The sequence below is a fragment of the Protopterus annectens genome, chromosome 3.part0 (genome assembly GCF_019279795.1).
Source record: "Protopterus annectens isolate FY-2018-M chromosome 3.part0, PAN1.0, whole genome shotgun sequence".
Lineage (NCBI taxonomy): Eukaryota > Metazoa > Chordata > Ceratodontiformes > Protopteridae > Protopterus > Protopterus annectens.
In genome coordinates this window covers 163119500-163141043 of record NC_056731.1, presented here as the reverse complement: position 1 = coordinate 163141043, position 21544 = coordinate 163119500, and the positions used below count along the sequence as shown (strand labels likewise).

Below are 21544 nucleotides of genomic sequence, written 5' to 3'. Positions count from 1 at the left end.
CTACACATAAAAATACTATTTAACCTTAGCCTTACTTCGGGATATGTACCTGAACACTGGCGTACAGCAACCATGGTCCCACTCCACAAGGGGGGTGCCTCTACAGACTCTGGAAACTACCGCCCCATAAGCTTAACCAGCCTGGTCTGCAAAGCTATGGAAAGAATCATTATGGAACTCATAAACAGAGACATAGGGGACCTACAGACACTTGACCCCACCCAGTTCGGCTTTGTAAAGGGCAGATCCTGCCTTTTAAACCTGGTTGATTTTTTCGAAACAGTCACTAGAGCCATTGATGAGGGCAAAGCAGTCCATACAGCATACCTGAACTTGGCTAAGGCCTTCGACACAATACCCCACTTAGGCATCATAGATAAGCTCAACAGCTTAAAAGTAAACCCTTATGTCACTAGATGGGTTGCAAACTGGCTAAAGGTCAGAACCCATAAAGTTAAAATCGCTGGAGCAATGTCAGTCTCAAAGCCAGTCACAAGTGGTGCCCCAGAGGGATCTGTCCTGGGACCCCTCTTGTTCGGCATTTATTTCTCAGATGTTAAGGCAAACATGGGGGGGCTGTGGCTGACAAAGTTCGCAGATGACTGCAAACTAGGCGCCATAGTCGATACATCAGCAGACACACACATCCTACAAAAAGGCCTCACAGAAACGGAAAACTGGTGCCGGAGTCACGGCCTTAAACTAAATGCCAAAAAATGTATAGTCATCCCCTTTGGGAAAAACAAAGTACCCACAAATTATCACATAGACAGCAACCCAATGAGTACGGAAAAAGTGATCAGAGACCTAGGGACCCAAGTCAACAGCGACCTCTCATTTGACACCCACGTTGCCAAAGTGGTTAGAAAAACATTCTACCTTGCACACCTCATCATGAAGGGATTCACATCCAGATCCAAGGATGTCATTGTACCCCTATATTCCTCCCTCATCAGACCCATGATTGAGTACAATGCCCCATTTGGTATGTACCTCACCCGGCATTTGCAACAGCTGGAGAGACCACAAAAGTACCTCACCAAGAGGATCAAGGGTCTCCAACATATGTCTTATTCTGCCAGACTAAAGAAACTTCAGCTCCATTCAGTAGCATACCGCCTGCTCAGAGGTGATCTCTGCCTGACGTACAAGGCCATGTGCAATCAGGATCTGATGGACATGCTCCACCTCAAAAAATCCAAATCCATCAGGACCACGAGAGCTAAAGACTTAAACCTCGGCACAAGTATGAATAGGACATGCTGGAGGGATATATTCATAACCCAGAGGCTTCCCATGCTTTGGAACAAGATCCCAGTTCGTATTAGGCCGAGCCCCTCACTGACTCTCTTCAAGAGAAATCTTGATGAGTGGATGGGAGATCGTAAGTTTACCCCAGGGGTCACATCTGTGTCACTGCTAGACAGGGGCACAGTAAACTAATTCTATTATATAAGGGGACCTTCATTGTGTCACTACTAGACAGAGGCACAGTATTCTAAATTTATTTTGTACATTTTTTGTACCATTTCATGGGGTGGCAAAAGCCACATCACTATGGCTAGGCTTACAAATGCCCCAGGGCAGATAGCCTAGTACTATACTATGAAACTATGAAACTATATTATTCCCTCGATTTCCACTTTTTCTCCTTCATTTTTTTAAATATCCCTCTTCCAGAGCTTGTTTCTCTTTTGTAATATTCAACACATCAAACACAGTTGATTTAGATTTTGATTTCCATTTTCTAGGAACTGCTTTTTTGGCAGCCAACAGAATTAAACTTAATAAGGCAATTCACATCCTGTGTCTCAGCTTAAAAGAATCATTTCCTTACTTACAGCCATTTGCTCACCCTGTATTTCTGACAGAGTAGTCTGTAGGGAATTTTTTTAATTTGCCAGCTCATTATATTCCTAACACATATGATCTCAGTTATGTCTTTCTTCTCCATCACACCTTCAGCATTTGCTATCTGCTGGAGGAAAATTCTTTGACGTCTTTTTGGGGTGTAAAAATATGCAAACAATTCTGAGCAAATATCCAAAACCTTCTAGACTTTGTTGCATACTTGGGAACCATACATTATCCTCCTATTGTTGCCTTGTACATTGCTTTTCCAGTCTCTCTTCCCAAACTTTTCTAACCTCCTGATTGAAATATTTATATTATGTACTAATTATCCTTTTTGTCAGCAGCAGCTTATTTTCCAGATGCAGCTAGAAATTCTACCAAAACAGGTCTCTCAGTTAAGATTCCCCTATCCCTTTCTCTTTCTTATACTCTGATATCAATCCCTGGTAGGGAAGGCAGTCTCTAGCCTGCAGTCCAAACATCTTCTAGGCATCATCCCACTCTATTTCCTGTCTCCCTCTAGTTATTTGCTCTCAATACCTTGGTTCTTTTGCCAGTTTTCTTCAGTAAATTCTAGTCCCCATCTTGCCTCTTTTCTCTACCTGCAGTAATCCCTTTTGGCAAAATCTTCTTTCTGCTTTCTTGTATTGGTTTAGTTCTTAGAATGCTTTCTGCTACTTTATGAGTATAACATTTTGTATGGTTGTTATTATTCTGCTTAAGGCTCTGCATCCAAGATTTCACACTCTCTTTATTTATTGTCTCCCTCTAGTTATTTGCTCTCAATACCTTGGTTCTTTTGCCAGTTTTCTTCAGTAAATTCTAGTCCCCATCTTGCCTCTTTTCTCTGCCTGCAGTAATCCCTTTTGGCAAAATCTTCTTTCTGCTTTCTTGTATTGGTTTAGTTCTTAGAATGCTTTCTGCTACTTTATGAGTATAACATTTTGTATGGTTGTTATTATTCTGCTTAAGGCTCTGCATCCAAGATTTCACACTCTCTTTATTTCTTGAACTCCCACCTCAATTGATCATCATATTTTTCCATTTTGAATTATAAGTTTCTGGTTGTGATATGTATATGGGCCTTAACTGTGTAGTTCTAAAATATCCCTTCAAATCAGATGTTCTTAAACCACCTTTTTCATTAGAAGGATCAACTTATCCTACTTGACCCTTGCCCTCTTCCCATCCAAGCTGAATTCCTTTAACTTTTTATTACTTATTGTCCACAACTTCTTCTACATGACGCATATATAAAACTAAAAGAACTAAACATATTTACACTTCTTGTATCATACAAAATATATCCATAAGCAAGAGCTTCTAGTTTCTCAGTTTTTGTATTATCTTCCCACATATCCTTAGCTGCCATAGCAAAAGTGTTAGTAATTCATACTCCTAAATACTGCATCTTATCCCCATGAATATAAATATTGTTAAAGCAATTTGTGTGTTGGTACATCATTTATGGCTACAGCCTTTGTTTTAGCTTCATTAATTGTATATCATGAAAAGATTTGAAACTGTCTCAAAATGTTCCACAACACAGAGATGTACTTTTCAGGATTTATCAGGTACAAAAGAATGTTGTTGTTCTTCTTTCGGCTTTTCCCGATTAGGGGTCACCACAGTGGAACTCTGGTCTGCTAATGATTGGCAATAGATTTTTTACAGGTGCCAAGGTGCCAGCTCGACGCCCAACCTTCAGTGAAGGCACGGCCATTCTACACCCATTCTACGTATGTTTTTTGAACTCCACTCAACTGTGGGGAGGACAAGCAGACTCCACACAGAAGGCGCTCCAGCCGAGAATCGAACGGGAGAACCTCTTGCTGTGAGGCAACAATGCTACTGCTGCACCACTGCTGCTTAAAGCCAGGTTTTCTTGATTACCATACCCATTATGTCTTTGCATTTCTGAGTCCGTTATTTTATTTGCCATTGGCTCTAAATATAAAGCAAATAAAGGGGGAAGATAAGTCCCCTACCTGGTTTCTCTGTTGAAACACAACTTAATAGTGAGGACCCTTCCCACTTTAATTCTTGCCTCCGATAGAAGGATCTATGAAAATATATGAAGATATATGCCCTGAATTAACTTTTTTTGTATCAGGGAATACAAATGATTCCATTGCCCTACTCATAAAATCACAGCTTATTCTGTCGAATGCTTTTTTTGCATCAAGACCCACCAACAACAGTGATATTTTGTTACATTCTGCTTCTCTCTGGATCATCATTGTTCTCTTAATGTTGTCAAATGTTTACCTCCCCTCCACAAAATCACAATGATCCATATCTATCAATTTTGGCAACACCTGTGCCATTCTTTAGTTAGCATGGATATAAACACTACAATCATGGTTTAAAATTGAAATGGGCCTATATGAAACCTGGTCTGATGGGTAATACAGCCACCACAGCTTTCCTCCAAGAAATGGGTGTTTCCTCTCATTTTAAAATAGTGTTAAACGACATCTTCCTGATCTTCATCATTTTCTTCCTAGCTACCAAACTTCCAGAGGAATTCATTTTTGTTCCTGGAACTTTCCTGAAGATTGATTATGCATCAGTGTTTTCATCTCATCTCCCTGTATCTTAAATGTCAGTTGTTAAGCGTCATCTATCTCTAATTTTGGCAAAATTAAGTCCTCCATAAATATTTCCATTTGTGCTCTTTCTTGATTTCCACATTTATTTACTCTATACAAACTTTCATAAAATTTCCAAAATATCTTTAATACCTCTACAGGATCTCTGGTTATTTTTTTTCATATAGGCTCCCTTACTTTGACAACAATCCTTTCTACTTTCTATTGCTTAAGTAGTTGTGCTAAAAGTATTTATGCTCTAGAGTTACTATCAAGCAATAATTGCTTAACAACAGTCTTTCTAAATTCATACATATTATTCAGATGCTACCTTTTTCTCTTTAGCACTCTGCATTTGCTCCTCTTCTTGTTCTGTGAGATTCCCCTTATTCTGTAATATCTCTTTCTCTTTAGTTTCTACCCTATTTTTAAACTCAATTTTCAATTTATCCGTCTGACTAGCCATCCCTTCTGAAGAACTGTCTCTGTTTCCTGATAACTCTTAAATAATTTCCACTATCCTTTTCTTAAATTCCTCTCTTGTTAACAGGCAGGTGGGAAAGTGCTAGTAAGGCTCATTTATACTTCATTACCCTGCATTTTTACCTTAGTTTTTATTGCTGCGTGATGTAAAATAGTTATTGAAAATGTGTCAACGCTTTCAATTAAATGTGCTTGTTCATGTGAAATATAATTTCTGTGTAGTCTACCCAGTTATTACCTTGAGGAATAATATGTAAATTCAGTCTGAGTTCCTACAACTGAATTCCCATCTTCCATACCAAATATTTTCATAAATTTCTAGAGACGTCTGGCCTGTTTTGTTATATTTTCCCTTCTAGGTCCCCTGATATATCCATACTCTTTCAAATAATGTTTTACTCCCTACCTATAAGTAACATATCCTGCTGAAAGCTGATTATTTATCCCAAATATGTCTTAGATTCCATAATAACAACTTTTGGTGGAATATACATTCATGGCAGTGTAATCCTTCTCCCTTGCCAATAGCCCCTTATTACCAGAAATCTACTATTATTGTCTTTTTTTCCCTCTTCAATCACTATTTGAGCTCCTCTAGCAATTAGTATAATTATTAGTATAATTATTCCCCCTTTTCTTTGTCCCTGATATTCTGCTGAATGTCCATCCTGAAATCTTTTCTTCATCAAATTCACATGCTCATTTCTTTCCAAATGTGTCTCCTGCGGCATTACTATTTGCACTCTGCATTTCTTAATATAGTTCAACACTATTTTCTTTTGTTTATACCCATAAGGCTATTTATGTTCCAAGATAATATGGATAGCCATTAGGATAAAAAGATTTCTTTTTTCCTCTAAATTACCGGAAACCATCTCTTCTACCAAAGCTGAAGCTTGAACTGCTTTTTGCTGAACAGCTGCAGGAATCTTTCCAGCTAGTGTTTTCTCTTCACTTTTTCTGGTTGATTTTCTTTCAGGTTCTCTGACTTTCTTCTTTGCTGGTATCCAGACAGTGTAACTGAAAAAAACGCTACTTACTAGTCAGTAACTGAATTTTACTCAAGCTGACAATATCATTGGCTCTTATTTCTTAGTTTCTTTTTCACACTGGGTGAGCTGAAATTAAGCTATTGATCAGTGTTCAGCTATCTTGGAAGTCCTCAGGCAGGATTTTATTTGATGGTTTGATGGTCTGGCATCTGACAGTGAGTACTTTTATTAACATCTTAGGTAATGTGAATAATAGTGCTCTTAGACAGACAAAAATAGTATAAATAGGAGGTTCCGCCCTTTTACAGTAGGATAATAATTGAAACTTTTCAGATTCTGGGAACGTAAGATTCCTGAATTGTGTGACTGATGAGAACTCTGATAGGAAGAGGTATAGTATATGTTGTCAGCTTAAGATATACAGAGACTCAGAGACTAGGTTGTCTGCTGCTGAATGTTTAAGTTTACTGCTAGAAAACAGTACATCACCACAACGTTACCAATGTAGGACTGGTATCCAAAGGTAGACAAAATATCGCCAAGCACTGCAATGCTGCTGCACCTGCGTTAACATGATAGATACTTATTCACTCTCAAAAGCTCCAAATTTGAAAGAGTTAAATGGTGAATCAGAATAGGATGCAGGATAACAACAGGACATATAGTTTTTCTCTAAAATATTTCTCATATGGAAAATAAAGATGAGAATGATGCAGAGGCTATAAAGAGATTGGAAGAGTGTAGAGATAAGGTAATAGTTTCTTCTACTGGGAAATACTTCCAAACAAGGCTGGTACTTCCAAAAAGCCTGCAGAAAAGGGTCAGTGAAGTTGTCCAAAAGCTCATTTTGTTATTGTAAAAATAGATCTAACAGTTAACCATAGATGTGGCTTCCTAATGCAAACAAAATGATACAGAGGTTCCTAAACGTGTTATGCAAAATATATGTGCAGCAGAATAAGACTGTACCCAATCATATATCTGAACTAACAAAAGCAACACAAATGCCAGTACAGACTTCTAAGGCCCAGTATGTAGCGGAGGCTATTTACCTTTAATGACTGATGTATATTCAAGACTCTCAGCTGTGGAGCCTTTTACATCCACATCACTTCGTGCATTAATTCCAGTCCAGGGCAGGAACTTTGCAGTGTTTGAAATACAAGCAGCAGCTGTAAGGATTAAGAATGGCTCTCTTTTAATAAGTTGCAGTTTAAGCAATTTTGTATAAGTCACGAATAACATGCAGAAGTGAGAGAGAAATAGGTGGGTGTAGGTAAATTGAAAAGGGGTAATTATAGAGAAGGCTAACATACTGATGGTTGATAGGAGGGTGCTGCTAAGGGCGCTTTGACAAGAGATACACAATTAGCTTATACTACATCTTTTACACCTGAAAATGTCCACAGATTTGCAGTTGGATTTTAAGGAGGATTTGAACTTGATTAGATGGGGGAATTTGTCTACGGGAAATTGCAAGGAGGTCCACTGCTTTGCAATATGAACACCAAATGTGGTGTCTGCATGGTTCCATGTTCTTTTTTCTTTACTTGTGTACTTTAGTAGAGTTTTTGGAGTGGGATCTTAGTTCTCTTTGATGAGTATACCATTACAGCATGTTCATGCTTGCAAGAGAGTTAATGGGTGTATAGAGGATCATATTAGCTATTTTAGTTGAGTTAATAGAGTAGGTTAATATAACAATATGAGGTTTTGAAATGCTGTGTGTGCAGTGCTTGACTGTGTTGGGAAGGTTTAGGGAAAATCTGCAATCTTCATTAAAAGAACAGATCTTGATTTGTGAGTAGGGCTGTATCAATGCTACTGAAGACACAGATGTTACACAGGAGACTTACATGGCAGGAAGAAACAAACTCTTGAAATATAGGCTGTTTAGTTAGTTAAGGGTTTAACTCTATAAAGCAAGCAAAGTTTTTCTTTGTTTTTAACCTACATCATAAATGTGATAGTTGGGTTTGAGATATTTGTCAATAGACACTAATGGTAGCTTGGTATGTGCCACAGCTTCTATATGGGTGCTGTTGTTAGACAGAATGGAAAGGTCATTCTTACTGGGACACTGCGTTGGTGGGTTTGTGAATAGTATTCAGAGTAGGTTGGATTTTGTCAACCAGTTTTCAATGTTGTTGAAAGATTTTTGAAATTTTGAGTTCAGTTATGGATTTTTTTGGAGAATAAAAGGGTTGAATCCTCTCTAATACTGAATCAGAGTTGCAGTTAATGAGGTGTCACACATATTGGCATGTATGTTGGACAGAACTGGATCTAATATGTAAGCTTGGGATGAACTACATTAATTAGTTGTGGTAAGAAGAAGTCTGACCACCAGTCCCTATCGCATCCAATCAGGTAGATAGCCTTTGAGCCATTGTAAGGTGGCTGGATGGAATCCGAGGTTTGGCAGTCTTATATGTTCATAGGTTCATAGGTAGGTACTAGGCTATTGGCCCTAGGGCCTATATAAGCCTAGCCAAAAAGGTACCCTGGCTTTCGCCACCCAAGAAAATTATTTTCCTGTGCCCCTGTCAGAACAGAGCCACAGAGGTGATCCCCAGGGCGAATTTCCTATTTCCCATCCAATCATCAAGATTTTTCTTGACGAGTGCTAATGAGGAGCCTTGTTTGATATAGATAGGTAGTTTGTTCCAGAGTATGGAAAGTCTCTGGGACAGGAATTTATCCCTCCACACATTCTGTTTATTGTAGCAACAAGGTTTAGGTCCCTAGAGCATGTAGCTTGGAGGGATTGGGATTTCTTTAACTGGGGCATGCCCAACATCTCTGGGTTTGACATAGCTTTGTATGTTAGGCAGAGATCACCTCTGAGTAGGCGATATGCGACGGAGTAAAGCTGGAGTTTTTTGAGACAGTCTGCTTAGAGCATCTGTTTGAGGCTGCTAATCCTCTTTGTGAGGTATTTCTGTGGCTTTTCCAGTTGTTGTAGATGTCTTGTGAGGTACATACCAAAAGAGGCATTGTACTCTATAATGGGCCTAATGAGTGATGAGTAGAGGGGAACAATGACCTCTTTTTTCCTGGATGAGAAATCTTTTGTGATGAGGTGTGCCACAGAGAAGGATTTCCTGACTACTGTGGCAATGTGATTATCAAAGGAGAGACTAGTGTCCAACTGTGTCCCAAGGTCTCTTATCACACTTTTGGTGTTAAGTAGACTACCACCTATGTGGTAGCTCATGGGTACAGAGTTTTTACAAAAGGAGATGACAATGCACTTTTTGGCATTTTGCTTGAGGCCATGGCTTTAACATCAGGCATTTGTCTCCGTGAGGCCCTTTTGTAGGATGTCCACATCGTTAGGAGTTTTGATTATGGCTCCTAGTTTGCAGTCATTTGTGAACTTCATTAGCCAAAGACCTTCTGTGTTAACCTGTACTTCAGAAAAGTAGATACCAAACAGCAGAGGACCCAGGACTGAACCCTGTGGTACTCCACTTGTCACTGGTCTGAAGTCGGATTTGCAGTCTGCTACATTCACAGTGTGGGTTCTGTCAGTGAGCCAGTTGGCAACCCATCTTGTGACATTGAGATTTATACCTAGTTTAGTGAGTTTATCTATAATTCCAGAGTGGGGGGTGGTGTCAAAAGCCTTGGCAAGATCTAGATAGGCTGTGTGAACCACCTTACCCTCGTCTATGGCTTTGGTGACTGCTTCAAAGAAGTCTATCAGGTTTAGGAGACATGAGCTGCCTTTTAAAAACCCAAACTGGGTGGGGTCCAGAGTTTGGAGATTACCAGTGTCTTTGTGTATAAGATCCATGATGATACGTTCCACGGTCTTGCAGACCAGGCTCATTAGGCTAATGGGGCAGTAGTTCCCATGGTCCGTGATGGCTCACCCTTTGTGGAGTGGGATAACCGTTGCTGTGTGCCATTCAGTGGGCACAAAGCCTGAGGTGAGACTATGATTGAACATGGTGCTTTGGTGGGGTGCCAGTTCATTCTGCTGTTTGTATAGAACACAGCCTGGGATGTTGTCAGGTCCCATGGATGCTGTGTTCTTGGCTTTGGAGATTGTGGTTTTTATCTGTACAGCCATGATTACAGGAACTTTGCATTCTTCTGGTATAGAGATGGATCCTTTAGGGGGTGAGAAGGGCATAATGTTAGCACTGAACCTATCTGCCAGGATGTTGGCAATATCATTTGGTTCTGTATATTTAGTGCCATTATGCTGTAACTCAGAGCAGATCTGAGTGTTGCCATTGAGATTCTTGACATAGCTATAGAATGCTTTGTGGCTGTCTTTAGAATCAGTGGTGATTTTGTTTTTGTAACTAGCTTTGGAGGATTTTATGAGGGATATCAGCTTCTTACTGAGGCTGACCAGGGAGTTCCTCCAATCATGTTATTTTACTCTTTTTTGAAACAGTTTCTTTCTTCTGTTGTAGAGTTTGATTATGGCGGGGACCACCAGATTGGTTTCCTTTTTTGGAGGATAGCATCTTGGTTCTGTAAGTGCTTATAAAGTGCATTTGAGTAGGATTCAGCAGTCGTACCTCTATTGCCTGTCTGCATGGGTGTCGTGAAGTTTGCCACTTCTGTCTTAAGAAGTGTGAAGTTGACTTTGGAGAAATTTATTACGGTGGTTTCTCTAATGGGTGTGGAGGCAGGATGTGGATGTCTAGGGTGATTAGCTTGTGGTCGGATCTGACCAATGAGGAATTGACCTCTGGTGTGGAACACCGGTCACCCATGTTGGTAATGACCAGGTCTAGGATACTGCTGCCCCTGGTGGGGGTGTGGATAAGTTGATCCAAGGCATTGGTATTTATGAATTCCAGAAAACGTTGAGCAAAAGAGTTGGTACAGGAGTAGTTTTCCCAGTTAATGGTGGAGTAGTTGAAATCGCCCATTATTAGGGTGTTGGTTTGTACCCTAATATTTTCCAGTGTATCAAGAAATGAGTGGGAATCCTGGGGCATGGTGGGGGATCTGTAGCAAGTTACAATTTGGATTGCGGTCTTGCCCAGAGTTAGTTGCACTTGGATAATCTCAGATGCATTATGCTGAGCAACTAGCCTGGAGGTGTGGATATCCTTAATGAATATGGACATGTCTCTGCCTTTAGTGTTTCAGTCCAGGTTAGGTGGCCGAAAGGTGTAGTATGAATTATAACCTGGTAATGCAGAGGTGCTCTCTGGAGCCTTGAACCAGGTCTCTGTCACTGCACAGATGTCGATGTTCTCCATTTTAAGGAGTGCCTCGAGTGAATGCATTTTGAGGTTTAGACTTCTAGCATTGAGTAGCATTACCCCCAGATTTTGCTTGCTTGTACCTGTTAAAGTGGTGAATTTGTCATTTGAACCTTGCCTAAAACCATCTCCGGCAAAGCATTGTGGTCTGTTGATTATGTCATCCCAGGCAGACAGATACTGGATCCCCTTAGAATGACACCATAAGCTTACCCAATTGTTGAAGTCAGTCATTTTGTCCTTGTACTGTGGTATTATTCTGGGTGATGGCAGAATCCTACTCAGGGCTAGGGTCATACCTGCCTGGGCTACAAGATTGGAGAGCTCCTCCACGTATCTTTTCATGTAGTCCAGGGAGGTGTCTCAGGTCATTCACACCAACATGGACAATGACAGAGTCATATTTGTACTTGTTGTGGAGTGACCTGAGTGCGTGCATTATGTGGTGGATCCTGGCACCCGACAGGCAGCTGACAGTAACTTTCTCCTTGTTTAGCCTGGTGAGTGGAACATCAGTGTGCCTGACTATAGAGTCACCTATGACTAGAGTGTTGGGTACGTTGTTATGCCTTATGGCCTGTGGTTGAGTGGCACCCTGAGTTTGTGGGCTATGTGTCATTTGGGTTGTGTTGGGGGGGTGAAGGTTGCTTGCGTTTTCTGCTTTGGAGGTCTCTGTTGCTTCAGCAGATTTTTATTGAGAGCCTCCGCGAATGTAGGTGTGTGTTTCATGTTTCGTGTTTCTATGTGTGTGTTTTGGTGGTGTAGGTTTTGAAGGAATATGTGATGAGTGTGGTGTGGTGCAAATGTTTACCTTCTCCTCTTGACTGTCTAGTCCAGTCTTGGGTGAAGAGAGCTTTGCTTCCAGTTTGTCTATATAAGTACATCTCTCACAGATTGTAGTGTTGGGTGGTAGGAGGAGAGGGCTGTCTGTGTACATGAGGCAATTGCTGCATTGCCCCAAGATGCCCATATTCATCAGGTAGACAGGAGAAAACACTGGGAGCTGACCCTTAGACATGCCTGGATAGGTGCTTATTTATTAAGTACTAAAAACTGTTTTCCTCTAGACAAGTGAGGAAAGTTGAGTGCTGTAGTAATTTGTAGCTTATTTAGTGCTTACAATGAGTTCTGAACAAGTGCTGAGCTCAAAGAAACAGATTTTAGTGCTAAAACTAAAAAACTGGCTAGTTCTAATGGAAGATTTGAAGAACAGACTTTATGGCGCCGGGAATAGTTTAAACTTAGCTAAGTGGCGATGCATAAAGTGTATTTTTTTTTTAATATAACAGTAGCAAATGAGCAAACTGATTTAAACAAATTAACCACTTAACCAATAAAAAGCTAAAAACTGAGCCCTTTTCCAGCAGTCTTCGATCAGACAAGTTCTAACTGCACACTCCTGCCACTAGGGTGCTGGGCAACCTTCTCCAAAAAAAAGATGGTTTGGATTAGTGCTCAAGTTATATAAACAAAGCAAGATTCAGCAGGTTTGAATTTAGTTTATGCTACAGCAAACAAAGCGTACAAATTTCAGAAAGAAACAGTTTAAATAAGCAGGCACAATAAGCCTTTAACCAGAAACTCCCAGCTCAGAAGGGCAGAATCTTCCCTCTCCTCCCACAAGAGTGCAGACCACACCTTCTTAATGTAAAATAACTGGCCCAAAGCCCAAGTGCTGAAACCAGAACTAATACACTTTTAGAATAACAGACACTATGCCTTCAATCAGTCTTGATATGAAGGTGCAATAGGAAACACTGTCAAAAGCCTTAGACAGCTCGAGGAAAAGGGATTCCATTGTGTCCCTCATGGTTGAAGTTATTATGCATAAAGTCTGTAAATGGTGAAAGTGCCGTGTCCCTCAAAGGAACCATGTTGAGTCTGTGATAGGGACTATTTTATTTTTATGTGACTGATGATCTATGTATGTATACATATTGCCAGTATTTTTGAAATGAGGCCTATAGTATGTTATATCTATTGATGTTCTTCATTTGTGCAGTGACATTGTAAAAGAAGGTGGCCATGTTTTTAGGACGTATGAGTGTGTTACTGAAATTTGTTAGTACTGATTCAGAATAGGGGATCCATCAGCTGCCAGGCTGAGGTAATCGGGGAATTTGTCACTGGCTGGTGCAAATTTATGCTTTTGGGGGTGTTGTAGGATAATGCATTTTTTTACCAGGATTTCATTGCTGTGAGATATTTGAACAGAAACATTTGGGTTTTCTGTAGTTCTCCTGTTGTTGCTTCTGACAGAAATCTTACTTAGATGCCTCTTGTCCTTCTTTGACCAGGATATGAAGTTCAGGATTTTATGCTGGTAATCGTTTTTTCATGCCTAGTCCTAGTATGCTTGAGATTCATCTTTCCTTTAGTCAGCCATGGGATTGCTGTTTACTTTTTATGGTGAGGTGGAACTAGGGAGTTTCGAATACTTACTTAGCAATGGCTGAAGTGCTGAATGGCTTCATTATAAGGCACTATTTTAAAGTCGTCACATGCAGAATAAGTTGCTATCTGCTAGCATGGAAATAAAGTAGTTTGCACTGATTTTTTTTCTTGTTTCCGAATGTGTTATAGTAAATTATTTATATCAGTTACAGACTGCAAATATAGGGTTGTTGTCACTTATTAGGTAGACACGATACCCACACAAATTACTTTGACAAGGTAGGGGGCTAGTGTGTAGGAAATTGGTTTTACCAGAATAATTACAAAAGGGATCAGACCCACCAGAAGTTGTGTGTGCATCTTTATATTTATCCATGATGCATTTTCTCATGCCAAATTCTGCATGGTTTCATCCTTGAGTTTCTGAAGGGCCTGGTCTATTCCTCTCAACCTTTAACTTCTAGAATGAGGAACACACCAAAAATAATTAAAAAGAAAGACCCACATTCTGCACACATTAAAACACAGATACTGTTAACATAGAATACCTCAAAATGTCCAATTTTATTAGGAACATAGCAACATTCTGCGTTAAAATTAGAGGTAGCCCTAAAAATTAAGAACATTTGAGAGGTAAATATCGGTCACCCTAAACAAACCCCATGAGTTATAGGTCTCCTTCTGTATTTCTAGTGATCATGTTTTATGCTTAAATTGTATAGAAAATATGTATCAAACCCAATGCACTGTTTGTAGGTGACTTTAATTATCATAATTCTACTACAAATATAAGTATGTAAAGTAATTTTTAAATGTTATGAATGTCAGTTCCCTAGCCCAAAGTGCATGCTGCCACACTAATGGTGCAAATCTTCTTGATCTTGTCCATACAAATATTGCCCGTGCCTGCACATAACCCTGTATATCCCTCTGTCTGGTTAAGCATGGCCAACAGGCTGGTATCTTCTCTCACTCTGAAATGTGCAGGCCAGCTGCTTGTACTTATCACACAGGTGGTAGTCAAGCTACTAGCCTGCTACCAGTTTTATTTCTCGTACTGATGTCAATAACAGTTTTCATACACTTCATAGAGTGTAAAGTGGATACATTTAAGCTGATCATTTTCCATTCTATAATGGCAAACTAACTGCTTGCTTTTAGTGTAAGAAATCACTACAGTGAGGCTTCAGTTTGAGTGCTGACAGTAATTCAATATATATGTGCTTTTCTATATTTTATCCATGACTGACCAAATGTGGTATATATAAGTAAGGGAGGTGTACAGTGTTTGCTCTCCTTCATATAAGCCTTTTAAGGCCTCATCAGGCTAAAGCTTTGACTGATTTGTTTTATCGATTTGAAAATTCATTGTACTAACACTTGAAGAACCTTAAAGGAAGCATAATAAGCATCATATCTACACAAATTCTGCCATGATATGGTGAACTTTACTAGAAACTAAATTAAAGCTGCATTTTAATTTGTTAAAATGTCTTGCATCTAGAGGGGTTTCTGCTTTCTCAGCCACTTGGCCTTTGTTAATAATGACAGCTAATTGCAGAATACTGTTTATACTCCATTGTTGTTTGTTGAAATAACTCATGTTTATTACTTCCTAATTCTTTTAATTACAGATTAATAATTTAACAGTATTTGCATGGAAATACAAAGAACATGTTTTGAATATCATTTTCTGATTTTTGTTTTTTTCCCTTGTTATATGATCTGTTAGCACTGGGGTTCTGTGAAAGATGGCTTGAAGAATACTCAGATACAAGACTTTCTTGACTCACTGGATAAATTTGTCAATGTGCTGTCTGCTGCCCGGCAGAATATGGAGGATAAAGTTAAGCTTCAGTCAGTTGATATTGGTTTAAACCTTGAAAATTTACAGAATCCTTCAGATTTCTTAGTAGCAGGTAAGCTAAACTGTAACAACAGTAACGAAAATCCTTTGTTTTGCTGATACCCACTCATAGGGTGTCTTCATACTGAAGTGTAGCAGCAGAGACCAGACTTGCTTAACTTTGAGAGTTGATTAAATATTTTTGAGGTCCTAACTTATAGAAGCAATTCTATAAACTCGTGTATAGCAGTTACCTTATAATATTTTGTACATAACATGCACACATCTTATCTCCCAAAGTATTCTGAATAGTACATACCAGTTGTACGTTTTTAGTCTTAGAGCTACTACTAATTTACTTCCAGTGAGTAAAAAGCTTAAAATTGTTATCAACAATGAGAAATCATTGAACTATGTGATTATAGAATGTGCAGTTAGACCAAGAGTTCTTAAGAACTAGCTTTGGAAAGCCATTTGGGTAACCATTTGACATATCAGGACCCACTTTAGCAAGCCCGATACACTAAGTCAGATATGTTAATTTCTTGGAATAGTCACATTTTCCAAAGTATGGCAATCTTTGAGTTAGTATATATAAGTTTTGGGCAGTGTGTGTGTGGGGGCTTGCCTCCACATCGGTGGTGCAGGGGACTTGACCCCCCTGTAAAAAGACATTCAGAGAAGGAGTGATGTTCAATATTCACTCTTCTCTACAATATCTGTGTTTTTTTTTCAGCATGTTGGCATTTGGCATTTATGATTGTAGACATTTCAATAGGAAGCCAAGGATTTGTCTAGCTGAACATGTGAATGCCAAGTCACTGCTTTGTCATAATCAAAATACTGAGCAGCTGACCATACCATTTGTTCATATTAAGGGGCTACACAACATTTCCTAAAGCGACATCCTGTTTGTGATCTTCGATTGAGAATATTTAAGTTGTGGGGGTCTTGGATACAATCCCTCACAGGACAAATGCAGCAGGCTAGCCCCACCCCTGAACAGAATTATTATTTTTGGTTATGTTCATATTTTTTATCTTTTGTTTTGAAATTGAAGTTGATACTCATTTGCCCCTCTGAATTTTACAGCAGTATCTGTACAAACTATCAGTGCCAGCAAACAGTTTCTCCTTTGCTGTCTATATCTGTATTGCATACTGAATTTGATGCCACAAATGGGTAGTAAGTTATAACAGCTTATTCTTTTAAACATCTTCCCACTAAATGAGAATTTAAGGGCAGGTGATTATGAGAAATCCATGTGTCCAATTAGCATGTCATTTATAATTAATTTATAGCTGCCAGTTTGAGTGACCGACTGACTGTTGAGTTGAAAGGAGGGAGGAGCCAAACAGTAAATAACACAGTGTCCAGTACTGGGACTTGTCCACCTTGATGCATCTGTAGGTAACATTGCAGGGATATGAAAATGACCAGTGTTGTTCACAGACAGCACCGTGATGTGCAAGATGGAAAATATGTTCAAGGACTAGGAGATTCTAAATTATTGATTTAAACAGGAGAGCTGATACTCAGTACAAAGAAGCACAAAGTGTTTTTTTTTGTTAACTGGTTAATCTCATTGGACACAGGTGTTCCCTTTAGAGTTGGTCTGCAGATCTGTCTGAGGGAATCAAACCCTGAACTACAGGAAACAGCTCATTAACAGTTCCTATCTTTTATAGATACTGACATGTTTTCTCTTTCCCATCTCTGTGCACTCTGTGTCTTCTTTCTCGTTCCATTTCCGTTCCCCCTTCTTCAAAATACTTTAACGTCCTTTGTTGATTGCAGTCCCTCAGATCCTTCCTCTTTGACATTTTTCTGGAGTCATGTGTGCTTAATACATGGAGCAATGACCAGATTTCACACTCTGAACTTAATACTGAAAAGGAAAAAATGGATTGATTTATTTGCCAGTTGTGGTGATGGTAATTAGTAGTCAACTGGTTTTGAAATTATACCATTTAAGCTGATACAGAATACTAAGTAATTTGGGTAATATAATGCACAATATCAACCTTTGTTTTTTATAGTGCTGTAAAGTCAACTGCAGATTATTTTTCTCATTGCAAATGACATGGCAAGTAACAAAGTGCCAATGGCAAAAAATGAGTATGGAATTGTATTTATTTTTATTGAGTGGGATGATCATTGGAGACTTTTCATAACATGGCACTGCAGCTTAAGTATACTTCTTAATAGTTAACCCACTCCAAGTAGTGATACCAGCAGAAACCACAGAATGCTGCATGTTACTGGCACAAGTTATCATGGAACAGTGACATGATAATATGACAGCTTCAAAGCTGTATAAAAAAAAACAAGGCACAAAAGGGTACGCACTAATCCAGAATCTCCAGTGCCCTTCTGAAGTGAAAAGCAGTTTTAGGTGACATGCTTGATATCCTGACCATGAATGTGGCCTTTTCAGGATGTCAAGCAACTCTTATAAAATTGCAGGCCTAGAGCCTAGCACGATTTTTACTTTTCAAACTGGCATACATATATAATGAGTTCTTGAGATTCATTATGTGGAGTGTGTTTTTATGTTTTTCAGTCTTGTTTTAGGCACATATGTTGTGTTTGACTTGACTTTGACTATTTATTTCTTTAGTTGTATAATGCTTAAGATGTTTACCTCACAGATACCAGGTACAGAGTTTGATTCTTACCCTAGGCAGAGAAATTGGCTAGGTTTAAAATGGCCCATAAGGGCAACTAGCCTATTACCTGCCTATGAACCTACCAACCTCTTTCTTCCCCATCACACCTCCAGCATTTGCCATATACTTGAAGGAAAAATTCTTTGGAGTCTGCTTGGGGTATAAAAATAGGGTTCCTATTAAATAATCGAAGACGCATTCTTTTGAATGTGTCTTGATCGAACTTGAAAGCATGACAAGGCAAAATAGCAAAATATCATATAAGCAAATTCTTTCCCTGGGAAAGAAATTGCTTGGCTGCTTCTGTTACGTTGCCCTTTTTGTGACTGTAGTGCGATCTCGGAGTTGGTATATTTAAGTAGGGGGGTGTAGGGGTGTTTTGTGGAACAGCTATTTTTTTCCCTTGGAAAAAAAATTGCTGTTCTAAGCATTTGAGATTGTAAGTTTTCGCTTACATGGGTTCACTAAATCATTGTTCGCTTTTTCAAGCGTTTGATGATTTAACATAGACCCTAAAAATACCTATGCAAACACTTCCAAGCAAAAATCCTGAATCTTCTAGACTTTGTTGCATATTTGGGAGCCATACATAAGCCCTCCCATTGCTTCCTTGTGAATTGCTTATCCAGCCTCTCTTTCCAAACTTTTCTAACATCCTGTGATTCACTTCTGTAGTTATCATGCTAAATTTTATATGCCCTTCTAATTATCCCTTTTTTAACAGCAGCTTCTGTTGTAGATTCAAGTAAAAGCTCTGCCAGAGCAGGTTTTTCACTTAGGATTCCCATATCCTTTTCTCTTTGCCTTTGATCTCTCTGATATCAATCCTTGATAGGGAAGGCAGTCTCTTTTCTGCCATCCAAATGCAGTCCAAATGTCTTCTTGGCCTCTTCTCACTCTATTAACTTTCTCTCTCTAGTTAGTTACTCCCAATACCATAGTTCATTTGCCATTTTCTCCAGTAAATTCCAGCCTTTTCTTGTCTATTCTCTGTACCCCTAATTGCAGTCATCCCTATTGGCAAAATCTCCTTTCTCCATTTTTTGTGTTCATAGGTTCATAGGTTCATACTAGGCTATCTGCACTAGGGCATTTATAAACCTAGCCAGAGTGTGTTTGGCTTTCACCACCCATTTTAAATTTATTTTGCTATGCCCTTTTTCGAGGTTAGTATACTGTGCCTCTGTCTAACAGTGATACAGAAGTGATACCCGGGGTAAACCTACGATCTCCCATCCACTCATCAAGATTCCTCTTGAAGAGAGTCAATGAGGGACTCTGCCTAACCTGGACTGGGATTTTATTCCAGAGTGAAGGGAGCCTTTGGGTTATGAATCTGTCCCTCCAGCATGTCCTATTTATTTCAGTGCTGAGGTTCAAGTCTTTCGAGCATGTAGCTCGATGGGATTTGGATTTTCTGAGGTGCAGCATGTCCATTAATTCCGGGTTGGACATGGTTTTATACATCAGGCACAGATCGCCTCTGAGCAGGCGGTATGCCACTGAGTAGAGCTGGAGTTTCTTTAACTGGGCAGCACATGGCATCTGTTTGAGCCCTTTGATCCTCTTGGTGAGGTACTTTTGGGGTCTTTCCAGTTGCTGCAGGTGTCTGGTAAGGTACATCCCAAAAGGGGCATTGTACTCAATTATGGGCCTGATGAGGGATGAGTAAAGAGGCACGATGACCTCCCCTGATCTAGATGTGAATCCCTTCATGATTAGGTGGGCTATATAAAATGTTTTTCTAACCACTTTGGCCAGGTGGTTGTCAAATGAGAGATTGCTATCAACTTGGGTCCCCAGGTCCCTAATTACTTCTTTTGTACTTAATGGATTAGCACCTATGTGGTAATTTGTGGGCACTTTGTTTTTGCCAACAGGGATGACTATACACTTTTTGGCGTTTAGCTTGAGGCCATGGCTCTGGCACCAGTTGTCTGTTTCTATGAGGCCCTTTTGAAGGATGCTTGTGTCGGCTGGAGAGTCGATTATGGCACCCAGTTTGCAGTCATCTGCGAACTTGGTCAGCCACAGTCCTTCCGTGTTGGCCTGTACCTCCGAGAAATATATACCGAACAAGAGAGGTCCCAGGACTGAGCCTTGTGGGGCACCACTTGTAACTGGTTTGGAGTCTGACATGGCTCCAGCAATTCTAACCATGTTGGTTCTGTCCTTGAGCCAGTTTGCAACTTGTTGGTTTAGTTCTTAGAATATTTTTCTGCTACTTTATAAATTTAATATTCTCTATGGCTATTACTCTTCTTAAGGATCTGCATACAAAATCCCACTCTCCTTATTTCTTGAATTTTACCCCTGCTTCATTATCATCCCTTTCCACTTGAATTATAGCTTTCTGCTTGTGCTATGAATAAGATCCTTAACTGTGTAGCTCTAAAATATCCATTCAAATCAGGTAACCCCAAACTGCCTTGTTTTATTGAAAGGATCAACTTATCCCACTTGACCTTTGCCCTCTTCCCCTCCCAGATAAAATCCTTCAGCTCATTATGAATTACTGTCCACAACTTCTCCTCTGGTTGATAAAAATATGCCTGACTTGTATATAAAATTAAAGGGACTAAAAATTTTCACTGCTTGTATCTTGCTATCTACATCCATAAATAACAGCTTCCAGTTTCTTAGTTTTTGTATTAACTTTTGTTTAGTCTCTCCCCATGTATCCTTATCTGCTATAACAGATCCCTTTTTAACCCATACTCCTAAATACTTAATTTAGCATGTCCCCATGCAGAACCATTTCATGTGTAGGTACTTAGTTTACACCTATAGCCTTTGTTTTGTCTTTCATTAATTTTATATCTGCAACAGACTTGAAACCGTCTCAGAGATGTCCTTTTCTGGTTTTATCCGGTACAATTTTATATCTCCAACAGACTTGAAACCATCTCAGAGATGTCCTTTTCTGATTTTATCAGGTATAAAATAATATCATCTGCAAATAAAGCCAAATTTTTTGATTACTATACCAATTATTACCATACCTGCTTGGTTCCTCTGTTCAGACGCAACCTAACAGAGAGGAACCCTCCCCCTTTAATTTTTGCCTCTGATCTCTCATATATCTTCCTAATTAACCTTATTATTGCATCAGGGAATGCAAATGTTTCCAATGCCGAACTCATAAAATCCCAGCTTACTCTGTCAAATGCTTTCTCTGTATCAAGACTCACCACCTTTCCTCTAGATCATCATTGTTCTATTAATGCTACCACAAAACCACACTGATCTATTAAAAGTTTTGGCAGCACTTTTGCCATTCTTTTAGCTATTGTAGACAAACACGTTATAATCATGATTTAAAATTGTCTGTTATATTGTTCATCTCAGACAATGGTTTCAGTCCTAGAGAAATGAGACGAGATTCAAAAGTGGTAAGAAGATTGTTGTATACCCAGTGCTGACAGTAGGATATTAAATGGACAGTAATGTGAAAAATGTGACAGTCTTAAAAGTAGAAGCT

General features: G+C 39.3%; 1 protein-coding gene across 1 annotated transcript in view; it reads left to right on the top strand.

Annotated features, from left to right (window-relative positions):
- LOC122796791 (dynein axonemal heavy chain 5-like) overlaps positions 1-21544 on the top strand; it is a 2204633-nt gene that overhangs the window by 121749 nt on the left and 2061340 nt on the right. Inside the window, exon 7 of the mRNA XM_044065521.1 lies at positions 15281-15467. Within this exon, the coding sequence (XP_043921456.1) occupies positions 15281-15467 (187 nt within the window). The remainder of the gene's footprint in view (positions 1-15280; positions 15468-21544) is intronic.